Source organism: Seriola aureovittata, chromosome 21, assembly GCF_021018895.1.
Source record: "Seriola aureovittata isolate HTS-2021-v1 ecotype China chromosome 21, ASM2101889v1, whole genome shotgun sequence".
Lineage (NCBI taxonomy): Eukaryota > Metazoa > Chordata > Actinopteri > Carangiformes > Carangidae > Seriola > Seriola aureovittata.
The window spans coordinates 5,845,727-5,859,027 of NC_079384.1; the positions used below are offsets into that span (position 1 = coordinate 5,845,727).

Genomic DNA, 13,301 nt, shown 5'->3' on the forward strand with positions numbered 1-13,301 from the left:
AAGATCAGTAACAGAAACCGACATGACAATTGATGGGCATGACAAGAGGCTGCTGAAACTAAAAAAAAGGCCTAAACAAAAGAAAGACTTATTCTATGAGTCAACAACACATTCTTTTTATTGCTGGATAAAAGGCTTAAAGGCCTGCTGAAAGATCAGAGACGGTACTCTGTTTACCTCTATGCACTGTTTGATCCAGAAGTGGCTGCCCATGGCCTCCCAGTTCTGAGAGCAGCAGATGTAGAGAAGCCTCTCATAGACACGCCGCTTCATGGAGGAATCAAACACCTCAAAGAACTTGGCTCTGATCAGTGGCTGAGTGCAGCGAAGCCCTGAGAGGAACGCCGGCTCTAACTTGGATGTGATATCACTTCCTGAAAGGCTCTCATCCCTGAATAATGTGAGGGACAAAACATCTATTTAACAGAGCTTGCATGCTGGCTCGTACCCATTTTACTTCCATGATTTATGAAAGCAGAATACAGACATTTTGTTAGCGATAAAACATTTAATGCACTTTGAACTTCTACAGAGAGAAGTCACGGCATCGATGTCGAAAACTACAGTGAGACAACTGTGGAAAACAAGTCGCAATATCAAACAAACCTATGAAGTACACAGAAAAACTGAAAAATGAGAGCACCCATACCCTGCAATAACTCCACTTTGTGAAGCTTGTATTACTAGACTATTGCTTTGACTTCTGTTAACGGCATCTGTAAAATAATTATATTACTAAATATCAATGCAATACATTTTTGTACAAGGAAAAAATAGGGTTTTTTTCTCAATTATCAAATTTTTAGAAAATATTTGAAACAAATTATCTGATTATTTGATTAACAATCACAAGAAAACTTAATAAACTAAATTAATCTATGTTGGGAGCTGATTTTTTTCTTTTGTTTCTTATTGGGTTTAAGGGCTTATTTATAAATAGAGCAGGCAGGTACGATTCCAAACATACTACAAGCATAAAAGATAATGTCATAGCAACATTCAAATGCGAAGGTGCCAGGATGTTTGAGCAGCCATGTTGCCATGTTGAGGATCACTGAAATGTGGGGAGAAGGCAGTTAACACTGAATATTGGGTAAAATTAAATCTCTTTGATGTGGATAGTGCAGTGATAGTAAAGCACTAACAGTCATGCATTAAACACTTAAATAACAAATGTCATCATTTCGACATCATCTTGCTGCACTTAATGCGCCTCATGGGTATCATTCACATAACAGAAGGAGAGAGGGAAGGTGGGATAAAAGCGACAACACAAAAGGCAAGGCTACACCAGCTGCACACTACCCCCTATTTGTGCTACTCTCTTAATCACACATTGTTCTGGAACAGCTGCTTTATCATTTCATTATGATTACTTGCTGTCCATCATGGCTTTACAGCTCGTTTTAAACCTTTTGACATGAAGAGCAGATGGGGTGGAGGGATACAGGGTACATTTGGCTGATTAAATGTGTATGTGTGTAAGACAGAAAGACAAAGAGCGCAGTGGTTTGATGAATAGCAGGCAGTAGGATAGTCTCTTCCCCTCTGGCCCCCGCCTGCTGGGTGTCCTGTCATGAGTTGGCGGAGTCCTGGCAGTACTGTAGCCCTGTGAAAGACCCAGTCGCAATATCTATCTCTATCACTATCTGCCGTCTTTCTCACCCCTTCTGCACAATACCACCCTCCTCTTCTCCACCCTTTAATTTCTACAGCTACAAATTCTATTAATTTATTCCATTGCTTCCATGTGCCCCCAACTCATCCTAAGTATTTCCATCTATCTTTCATGATCAATCTTTTCTTATCCTTTTATCTTTCAAAAGAAAAAAGTTGAATGGTTCACTGCTCATGCTTCGAACTCCCTCCTCCTCATCTCCATTCTCCATTGCTCCTTGACCCAACCTCCCATGTCTTTCCCCGCCTCAACCTCCCGACCTTCATCCCTCCTGTGAAGATGGATGCAAGGGCGGCATGGCTTTAGTGGCACGGCCATTTGGCCATGTGATGAATGGCAGTAATTACCTGTAGACGTAATTAACGAGGTCCAGGAACTGGGCATTTAACTCAAGTTCATCGGGGAAACGCTTCTCTATGTAGGTCATCATCTTCACCAGCAAGATGGACTTCTCGCGTAGGTTCGGCATCTGTAAGGAAGAAGAATGTCGATTAGAAAAGAGAGATAAAGGGAGAAGATATTATACAAAAGAGACAGCGCGTAGGAAGAGGAGAGAAAATGTAAAACAAAGATAATCCCTTCAGGTATTTTCTTATAGCTGCATCTCTGTCCACCTCAGCCCTGTAGTGCTTGCTCTGCTTCTACAGCTTAAAAGAAAATAAAGACCAAAGACATCTGTGTGGGTATTATGCTAATGTTAACCTGACTGGATTTAGAAAATATGCTTTGCTTGTTGTTTGTCGAAAGGTTTCACAACTTTTAAAATGTACACTGCTGATTCAGTTCCTGGATTCACCCCTACTATTATGAAAGAAATAATGCAGTGATCTACCAAATCACACATTTTTATTTTATGTTTGTACACACTATATTTGTATAACCTAAAGCTGTTTTCAGAGTCTAACACTCTGAACTGTCTCACCGTGAAAAGCCTCCTTCCTACCTGGTTGGCAGCCATGGGCGAATTGTTTTTCACCCACTCTTCCACGATCTTTACAACAGCACGGAGGATTTTGGGGTCAGGGGACTTCTCAATCAGCGAAGTGAGGATGACCTGGATGAAGTTCTTCCTCATTTCCATGCTCATGACCGACAATCGAGTCTTCACCAGGTCAAGACTCAGCATCACCAGCTCACTGGTCACTATGAGCACACGAGAGAGACACAACATTAGCAATTTTAGTATTAGTGCTGATGGGAAGCATGTGTTGACATTTATAGATAAATTATTGCATAAGTTTAGAGCACGTATGTTTGTATAATCTGAGCTGAGCATGTTTCCAACACCTGCTAGGAAATGGATTTTGTTCTTCTTTTATTGCTACTCTAAAACTAAGAGCTGCAAAAGAAAATAAAGTTTCACCTCATGTCCTGTTTTCTCAAGAATCAAGCTGGCCTTGCACACATCTACACTCACATCACCCATTTAACACTTGCTATGTGAGTGCTATGTGAGAGTTAGCAGCCAAGACACAATTAGACAGTTTCAATACAAACAGTGCTTCAGTTAAGATTACTAGATTAGAGACATGAACGGTCTTTAGGAGCAATGGCCTTGCTGGTCAGATAGCCTTTGGTCTTGGTGACTATAACTGCTCCTAGTGGAGAGTAAATGTCTGTGTTTCCTGATATAGTCATTAGGGTCCCATTTAAAGCACAGATAGCATCGTACAACTATTACCTCCTGTCTGAAGTAGCAACAGGAATTATGTACTACCTACGTCTATAAACCTGATGAAGCCAAGCTCAGAGAAGAAAACGAACAGCAAACTTTAGTAAATTTTGTAATCGTCATGACAAAAAAAAAAAAAAACCTAAAGCTATTATACAACAAGACTTAAACTTGTGAAACTCTTTACCCTTGCTTGCAGACACACAAGGCAAGTTGTGTTTCCACATCAAACAGTGTCTACCTTTTCCAACCCAGAGCAAAACAGCACAAGGTGACCATCTGTTTGCTGTATCCAGAGAGCGGCTAGGACACAATACGGGCTGGGAAACTAGAGCTGAGGAACATTCCCTGTGAAACCAGACTATCTGTAGAGTGGATCTCCCCTGACCACGAGCTTTTGAGAACACAGCTGGGGCTCACTGATATAGAACTTTTGATAGGGTCTTTGTATGGAGCCAGGTACTGCTGAGATATATGGGATATCTGAGCTCTTACGGAGTCTGAGGAAGGTCACCGTGTGAGATTGAGCTCACACACAGTCAACCCCTTGTTGGATCAGAGTTGGTGAAAGTACGCACACTGGCCTTCCTGGTAGTGTAAGCGAGCTTTAACTGCAGCCCCGCAGAATCAGTTCAACTGAACCTCTAGTTGAACTCAAGAACTGGGGTAAATATTTGAGCCAGATGGTGAGAGAAGTGTAGTTAGTAGGGCAAAGCTGACTGTGGAATTAATGTGACTGGCAACAAGTTTTCTTTGCACATGTGTTAGAATTGATGTGGAGACATGAGTGTATGTGTTTGAGTTTTATATTTAATTACTACTACTGCTACTATTGCTGCATTGTCATATTATAAACAGCTTATACTAGCCCCTCTTAATTATGAAAACAAAATGTAGTTGTCTTAATGTAGTTCTGAATTTCTAACAGTCAATGTATTTTAGTATTTGGTATTAGTGATACATATAAACTAAACATCCCTTAAACTTCTGTCAAGCGTGTCTTTGTGTGTCTGTGTGTGTGTGTGTTTATTTGTAATACAGAGTACATATGTGTGTATCTTTCCACTGAATTCATGTCCGTGCATGTACCTGTGCTGGTTTCGGTGACCCCTGGGTTGGCCTGCTGGGGGCTCAGGTGTTCCCGCACCATCTTCTGTAGTGAGCGCATGAACACAGAGATGAGGCGATCGATGTAGCTGGCATTGTAACTGCAGGCTGACTTCAGGATCATCAGTGTTCCTGGAAGACAAGCGAAGGGGAGGGGAGGCAGATGAAGGGAGGGAAAGAATGGAAATACAATAATCTAGACAAGATCCTCAACCTCTGCGGAGCAAGGTATCAGACACGTGCACCTGCAGTCAGGTGGTGTTCATTCTCAGAGCACCACAAAGACTGGATTTTTTTTTTTTATATGGAAATCTGACCAAAGTTTCAGTGTGTCTCAGAGGCAGGGATAGGTATGAGTAACGTCCCTCTCCGTTTCTGCTCCCGGAAGGGAGACAAATGTTGAAATGTCACCCCCTGGCCAGATGGATGCATCACATCAGCGCTTCCTCTTTTTGACAGCAGGATACCAAAAGCTGTCTATTGACCACAAGTGCCATTTTGGGAAACCATATCAAATAGTATTACCTTTAGACTTCTCTCCAACAGCCATCTGGTCGCCTTGAGGCTCCTTTATTTGGAGAGCTATTATACTGTGTTTTAAAATTATTAGTATAGTTTCTTTAGATCAAGCTATAATGTAAAGTTTTTCCATAAATAGCCTACTACATCTGGGTGTGTAACAGTAATGTTTGAACAGGGAGGGAGGTCGAAAGCAGCAATCCTTCCCAAGACAACCTTTCCCAAGCTGCTGGACTGTGGCCTCAGTTTAAACAGGCCAGATGTTAGCCCGAGCAGCGGCGCCCATTGGCTTGCATTTTAACGACCCACTCACTGGCTTAATTGCTACAAGTGACTGAGAGGCAGCTCGGTTTTGTAGGAAAAAGAGTGGAAGCGTGAAAAAAAAAAAATACAGGGTTTATGAGCAACAAAGTGAGTGTAACAGAGCACAAGAGGGTAGAAAGGGATTAATGAGAAAAAAGAAGGGACAACTGGAATGCTGAAGGTCTTACCGAAGAGCTGTGTGGGGTTAGTGTTACTTGTGGCTTTTTCATAGTTGGTAAGTCCCTCATAGATGACTTTGCCCACAGCAGCATACAGACACTCCAATTCTTCATACTTAGACGCCACAGTTGATGTGCCTGGAGAAAGAAAGCAACATTTGCTTCAAACAAAGAATAGCTGAAAAATAAATACGTTACTAAATTTAACACATGGCACAGCAAAACAAGCTTAAGAATTTAAGCATCAGTGATCCTAACCAAACAGAACAGTGGTCCAAATATTTTGGCACTCTTTAATGAGCACAGCAGGGAGCGGACAATTTCTCAGAGAGAACTGGTCTGACTCTCTGTTCGAATTTAGGTGTTAGGCACTGGAAACTTACTAGGCTCAGTGGGGAAGATGCTCATGAGGCGAGAAAGGAGGGAGTGGACGGCCCGTAGGACTTTAGTGTTGCCACAGGTCATACATGCAGCAATGCCCCGCTGGAGGGGTTTGAAGTGGGCCAGGATGGCTGGGGACTGCAGCACCGTCAGCAGGAAGCACAGAATCTCCAGTCCAGTGCAGATATTGGAGATGTTGGCCTGTGCTGGTTGCTCCTGAGAGGACACGGAGGAGAACAGTGAAACCAAGAGTAATTAAGGAGTGTGTACATCAATAATGTGTCATTTTTATTTCTGTCACAACACATAAAACACAATGTGCTTGCCATATATAGCAAAATATCCAGATTTATGTTTTTCAGCCATGAGTCTACAATCCTAAAACAAGGAAAACTATGGTGCAAATTCATCAGGGACTTTTCCAATGGCAAAGTGGCCTTGGATACTACTGTACACTAATCTTTCAAGTTCTTATTCCATACAAATTTGAGACAAAAAAAAAAAAAAAAAAAAGAAAATCAATACACACAGAGGTATTTCTCACAGAAAAGAACCACGGCATCGGGATCACTGCTAAACCAAAGATCAATGGCCAACATCAGGTAGTAATTTTGTCTAAATTGCAATCAAGGTTTACGACAATGGCAGGGCCAAGAGGATAATCTGGGACAGATCCATGGCACTAATCTTGGCTAATGAACAAGGTGACTCTTGTGATAAGACTGCTGGTAGATATTAGGGTAGTATTGATTTTTGCACTGTATTAACAGAATGGGACCTTGTCTCTGGAGCCATGCAGATAGGGCATACGCATGTTTTTGCCTCAGTGCGTGAATGTGTGCACGTTTTGTGTGAATGTCCTCTGCCCCTCCTAATTTGCCCTCTCACGCCACTCCTCCTGACTCTTAATCACTGTCATGCCAGTACAATGAGATGATAAAAGGTAATCCGATTTAGAGCATTGTTCATTAGTCTGAGTAAGACGGCTGAGCAGGTAGAGCATGCTCCCGAGGGGGATGGGCTTGTGTATGTGCATCTGCATAAGACCTACAGAAAGCCTTGTTTGTCAGACCATCCCTATGGGATCTGGAGGGGCCGATTGGGTTTGTGTGTGTGTGTGTGTGTGTGTGTGTGTGTGTGTGTGTGTGTGTGTGTGTGTGTGTGTGTGTAGGCAGAGAGAAAGGCGCGGCCGATGCAGAGATCCCCAATAGAGAACAAGGGAAGTAAGTGACAATTGCCAGCACATGGCGATAACCTCGTCTGAACAGTGGCACCAAATCAGACCGGAGAGATGAGTAGAGAGGGGAGCAACAGATAAAATGAGAGAAGAGAGGCTGCGATAAGAGGCTGAAAAGAAAAGAAGAGATGAGAGGAAGAAGTGGTGGCAAGAGAGACGGAGAAAGTCGAGGAGAGATGCAGAGAGGCACAGCAGGGCGATACAGACGGCAAGGATGAGGAGTTTAGGATGAAGAGGACTGTGGGGTTGAGCGAGAAGGCACAGGCCAACCCGGATAGACTCCTGTTATCTCGCCACTGTCATTATTTTGTCATTATGGCAGTTTGCGCCTCACTTCATGTATTACTGATAACAGACAAAGGACTTGGAGGCATTAGAGCAAATACTAAGAGCTTAAGCAGGGAGAGGAAAACTTCTGCAGTGTCTGGGAAGGCGAGCAGCAGAGACACATTAGTTGTCCTTTACTGTTTGCTGCTTATTGCTTTGAGCTGTAACAATAAGCCTGAATATTTTGAATTTTATTAAACATGTTTGCCTTAAAGATTATTGTGACATACGCTTTCACTCGCAACTTTAAATAATGTCTGACATGCTCACGTAAACAAATACTGTTTTTGGATTTCAGAACAGCAACAGTCCTCATCACTAAATAGAAAAGATAAGCCAGACACTTTCAGAAAGTTAATATTCATCAGTGGGAAATTCAAGGAAAAGCCATGACATGTGTGGACAGTGACTGACAAGCGATCTCTGGCAAAAGTTGCGGGGAAACACAGCAGTAATAATGGTTTACAAGGCTCCAGACTAACTTTGTTACACCAAAAATGTCACCGACACAAGCACAAGTCTGGCTATATGAAATATAAAGACAGCCTAACAAGGCACAGCTATTCTGAAAGCATTGCTGTCTTACCACCGTCATAAGCAGCTTGTCAAACCACTGTAGCTTGAGCTCAGCGCGAGGCCACATGTCAGGCCTGAGGGCAGTTTTCATCAGGCTAACGCAGCGACGGGACAGCAGCTCCCCTGGAGAGCCGGCCACATTGGTGCTGTCGTTCACCTAGACAGAAGAGAGGAAAGAAGATTGGTATCATTGTCTTTATCAGTGACAATGGTTCTTTATTTTCAATATCACAATGGTGTCCTGATAAGGTAAAAAAAAAAAAAAAGAGATGAGGCTGTTCACAATATATTATTATATAATTTCATTCACCCCAGCTAAACTTCAACAGTTGAATACCCAGGAAGGAGAAGTCTTTCAATGAGAAAGTCTAGTTCAAGCCCTCATGGTGACAAGCATCCACCTTGTGTGAGCATCCTTGAACAAAACAATGAATCCCTATCAGCTCTAGGTGTGATGTTCTTTGGTTGATGGTAATCCTTGGTGCCAAGGGGAAAGATACAATTTTTCTACAGGGATCAATTTAGTATCACAATACACTCTTATCAAGTGGAATACAAAGGAAAGATTATGTTTCTATAGACTGTTCTGAGAGCAGTGAGTGATCCTCACCAGTTATATTCAACAGAGATGGTTGGGTGAACAGTGAGAATGAAGCTTGGCCCAAAAACAGAAAGTAGGAAAGTCAAGGTGAGTGAAATCTCAACAGTCTATTTCAGGCTTGTAACCAAGGTCATCACTGCCACTAGACCAAGGGACAGCTGTGTGAGGAGACACAGTGTGTGTCTTTGTATGTGCCCGACTGAGTGTGTGGAGATGCGTTTAGGACAGCCACCAGGTGTGTCCTACCTTCACCACTGAGGGGTTAGAATAGTTGTGTCCTACCTGGCAGGCGCTATGGATGGCAGAGCTGTACCTGGTGCGAGAGTGTGTGTGTGCGTGAGATGAGGTGCTATGTGTGAGGTGGTGATGGTGGGGGTGTTACCTGGCATGCAATCCTGATGAGGAAGTTGACCACGGTGTCCGTATGTTGTTTCTCGACAGGCTTGGTGAGCATGGTCTCTGTCCCTGGCATAGACTGGCTGCGGCCAAACACCTAAAACACATAAAAACAATTAAACAATTAATATGTCAGAGTGTTTTTCCTTTGAAAACTGAGAAAAGAAAGCTTCTGTTAAAAAAAGAAGATCTTTCCCTGGCTAGGAATCTACAAACATGCATAATAACACTCTGCGACAGCAGTGCTAACATTGGACAGTCTTTGGTGGAAGTGGAGGGAGTATATCAAAGAGCCTGCACTAAGCCAGATTTTTGCCTGCATTGCTTGCAGTGAAAAGTAGACTGGAACTATGATTTCCTGATAATTATCCTGGCAACTTTCTGAGGAATTAACATTTCCCGAGCTCCAGCAGAAACAAATGCTGCTTTTGCATTTCTCTCCTGACATAAGCTTTCACCTGATGGAAATCAGGACCGTCATTAAGGCAGTAACCACTAAGACTTGTGCTAGTGTTTCCTCAAAGTACAACATCTTAGGTATTAAGGTGATTTTTTAAAACACCATAATATGAAACAGGATTTTGTATCTGTACAGGGACAGCCACAATGCTGTTGCATTTGCAGTTTTGGTACAGGAGTATTCATTCTGCAGGCTTTCAACAACCACAATGTGAACATTCACATTTTGGAATTTATTACCAAAATTATGAAATAAATTTACCAAATAAAATTATTATTTTACAATAGGGGAGCCCAAAAAATAAACTTTATTCAAACTATGCTTTTCCCAATCATGGCTGTCAGGTCTACAACAAACAGCCAGAGATACACAGTTGACTGAGGTGGGACTCCAGCAGTCAGGCACGATCATTAGTCAGGCACAACCTGGAGGGCTGTTACAGGAAGCTCGTTTTATTCTAAATAAAAACAGACTTTTGAGACTTTGTTTTCTATGTATCTGAAAAAAAACTTAGATACAACCTAGATTCAGATTAAAAAGGGACTTCTTGCAAAAAAGGCATCTTATTCAGTTTTGGGACCTCAAAGACACACCAGACAATTTCTGTCTCAGACAGATGTTCAAATGGCTGTCTGATAAAAGTATCTTTCCGAATGCTCTGCAAGCATTCAGAGAAGCACAGGGACACCAAGCAAGAACTTTGATGGTAAGAGATGCACTTGTTAATTTAAGGAGGGTGTAAAAAAAAATATAACAAGATGAAACCAACTGCTGTACAGCCGGTTTCTTGCTAAAGTGACTGAGTACAGAGATCTACAAGCGACTGCCACATTCTACTGGCATCTGAGAGATTGCTGATTGAGCTCACCGTGGACGCAGCTCCAGCTGCTGTACGGAACCTCTTGACGTCCTGTCCAGCTGTTGCACTTTCCAGAGACAGTCCTCTTTTCACAGCTCCCCCGCTGGTTCCTTCACCACCAGCGGCTACTTCAGTCTCGGACTCCGGCTGCCACAGAGGAGAGAGGAAGATGGGGGTGAAGTTAACACACTTACAGTTCACAGAATAAACATTCTGACCAGTTCCTACAACATTATTAGTCATGAGTATCTACTGAACATGGGTAAGAAAATTAGATTAAAACATGTATCTCTATGATAAATACCTTTATCTTGTAAAATAATAAACATTGCCAGTCAGAAATGATCCATTTGTAACATTTAAAATATAATAAACCATATCACGTTTGAATGTGTATGACAACAGGGAACCTTAAACTGGAAAGCTTGACAACTTTTGAAATTAATAAAAAAACTGTGTGTAGGTCAGGCAGCCTGTTTGTCTGGATTTATGTCTATTTACATAATCCATGAACACACCTGTTGGTCTTTGATTCTCTGTAATTCCCACTTAATGACCACTTCAGCCAGGTCAACAGCCAGTTTCCTTTGCTCTATGGTCACACTGGGGGTGAACCCCAGACGCTGCATTGCACTGATCATATGCTGCACCAAGTGGTGGCGCACGGGGTAGTACACCTGGAATGAGACAGCAGTAAGTACATGTTTAAGTGATAATGTGTGAATATACCATACCTATACCATAGTGAGTCAACATATTGAATAAATCTAGTTCACAAAAGCTTATGTATTTTTGCGTTCTAAACTCAAACTGTCAGGTAGGACTATACTGCCCAAAGACACTCCCAAAAATGTTAAAATTATTAAAAAAAATTAATTATAAAAATAAGAAATGAAGCACGAATATTTTTGCATACTTATTTTTTTTAAGGGAATTTTATATTTAAGTGTAATTCTGGTTTGGCTTTTTAGCCTAACCCTCAACAGATGAGGAGGAGAACCTCACTGTACGAGATCTTCCCTTAACTTCTACCATTTTATCATGGCGTTAAATGGGCCGTTTTGCCACAATCACCCGTTACTGGTCTATGCATCTCAAACAAAAAAAAGACCGTCAGTCCTATGTTATTGTACAATTCTTCCCCTAGAACTGGGGACACTGCCCACACTTTGCTCTAGATTTTGGGATGATAACACATACAAAGTTAAACAGGGTCCTCAATCACTCAGACACTTAGTCAGAAGAGGCAAACTCTAATGTTGTATTCCCACTTAGTCTCAAGGACATGATGACACACACTTAGCCCCGAACATTCACACTCTCAAGAGTCACACTCAAGAGTCACTTAGCTTCATCGCAAACCGAACTGGGACTCTCAAACACAGAGACACGCGTAGACAAAAGAGCAAGAGATGAGATGTCTATCTGAGGGCTGTTGCCAGTGTCAAAGAATATTAAAGCTTCTCACTTTGAGGGTAATTATGGTCGATAGAGCAGGACTTCACAGCCCTTTAATGACAGAGTGGCTAAGCCCTGTCCATCACGTGTGCACACAGACAAACACGCACACAATCTCTCCATTTCTTTATCACTCACTCATTCTCACACACACACACACAGAGACACACACACACAGACACACACACACAGTCTCTCATCTGTCTGTCATTATCTCCTCCCCAGTGTAATTATGCTGATGTGATTACATTAGATTAGTCATCTGGCCCAGTGAGAGCAGCCTGTCAGTGAGATAGAGAGGGGCGCTGAGGAAAATGTCAGTCTTCTGCTAAGAGACTGTCGCTCTCTGACTGGCGAGGCGGCGAACATCAGCTGAAGGAGCGAGAGGGCAGAAAATGTCTTTGAAGTTTAAGGAAAAAGGCGAACATAAAGGCCAATGATCCTTTGCTGGTGTTGACTTGCGCACAGACGAGTCCCTCTTTGACTCTGCTGATCATCACTGTGAGGGCGAGTCTGAGAATGTATCTGCATTAAGACGATTAAAGGCAGCAGGCGGTTACTATCAACTTCACTGCTCCGAGTTAATGATCCAGCTTTTGACTAGGAGACAACGGAGCACAGCACCATTGTAATTGTTCCACTAGCATCAAAATGAAACTCAAGTTTAGATAACTAATTTCACAAAAAACTATTAATTGTGCTGTACAAAACAATCCAGAGTTTTGCCCCATAGACTGGTTAAGAGGTGCCATATGTTTCAGGGAACTCACATAATCAGTAAAAATACCTAAAGAAATGGCAGCGGATGCAAACGAGAGTTGCCCTCTAACTTCTTGTGGCAGCTGCTTACTTTAAAGTACCACAAAATGTGAAATGTATGCAGACACTATTGTCAGCTGTCCTTATAAAATGTATTATATTGTGTGGTCTACATTGGGATGAACACCAGAGCCTTGTAGTTAACCATGCAGGCAAGTCGATGATGATAATTGATAATCATAATCATGATCATTTTAAGACACAGGGACAGAAATCAGATTTGTTTTGACCCTTTGTCTGCACCACCCAGCACGGATGAAGACGTTGGGAATCAATACTTTCAATAGTGATGGATCGACAGGAGGAAGTGAACTACTGGCCAGTGCACCATTGTTCTCTTATACCAGCTCACCCTGAAGTGCTGCACAATGAGATGCAGTATGTGCACCAGCTGCGGCACCGTGTGGCCCTCCTCCACAATGATCTTTCGAGTCCAGTGGGTCAACATCTGGTGGCCGTCCTCCATGCGGGCAGGCACAGCTGGTGTCAGGATGGCCATGGCCTGCCGTACGATGGCACGAGCCTCCATGGTGTGGGCCTTCAGCAGACTGTGGAAGACCTATACAAAGCACACAAACCAACATCTCTAATTTAGTAAGATACCAAAGTTTTCTAATGTTCTGTTTTTCCTTAACTTTCCTTTAACTGCTGTTTTCCTCTCTACACATTCATATTTCATTGGATGTGGGATTTCGGGTAGTACAAACAAGCACACACACTCTTACAAAC

General features: G+C 42.4%; 1 protein-coding gene across 2 annotated transcripts in view; it reads right to left on the reverse strand.

The window, feature by feature from the left end:
* trrap (transformation/transcription domain-associated protein) overlaps positions 1 to 13,301 on the reverse strand; it is an 81,741-nt gene that overhangs the window by 36,557 nt on the left and 31,883 nt on the right. For both annotated transcript variants that reach the window (XM_056365940.1, XM_056365939.1), the window contains 11 exons: positions 12,925 to 13,131; positions 10,814 to 10,972; positions 10,305 to 10,442; positions 8,963 to 9,073; positions 7,990 to 8,136; positions 5,842 to 6,055; positions 5,468 to 5,596; positions 4,440 to 4,589; positions 2,622 to 2,821; positions 2,026 to 2,147; positions 178 to 391 (listed from right to left, as the gene is read on the reverse strand). In XM_056365940.1, the coding sequence (XP_056221915.1) occupies positions 178 to 391; positions 2,026 to 2,147; positions 2,622 to 2,821; positions 4,440 to 4,589; positions 5,468 to 5,596; positions 5,842 to 6,055; positions 7,990 to 8,136; positions 8,963 to 9,073; positions 10,305 to 10,442; positions 10,814 to 10,972; positions 12,925 to 13,131 (1,791 nt within the window). The remainder of the gene's footprint in view (positions 1 to 177; positions 392 to 2,025; positions 2,148 to 2,621; positions 2,822 to 4,439; positions 4,590 to 5,467; positions 5,597 to 5,841; positions 6,056 to 7,989; positions 8,137 to 8,962; positions 9,074 to 10,304; positions 10,443 to 10,813; positions 10,973 to 12,924; positions 13,132 to 13,301) is intronic.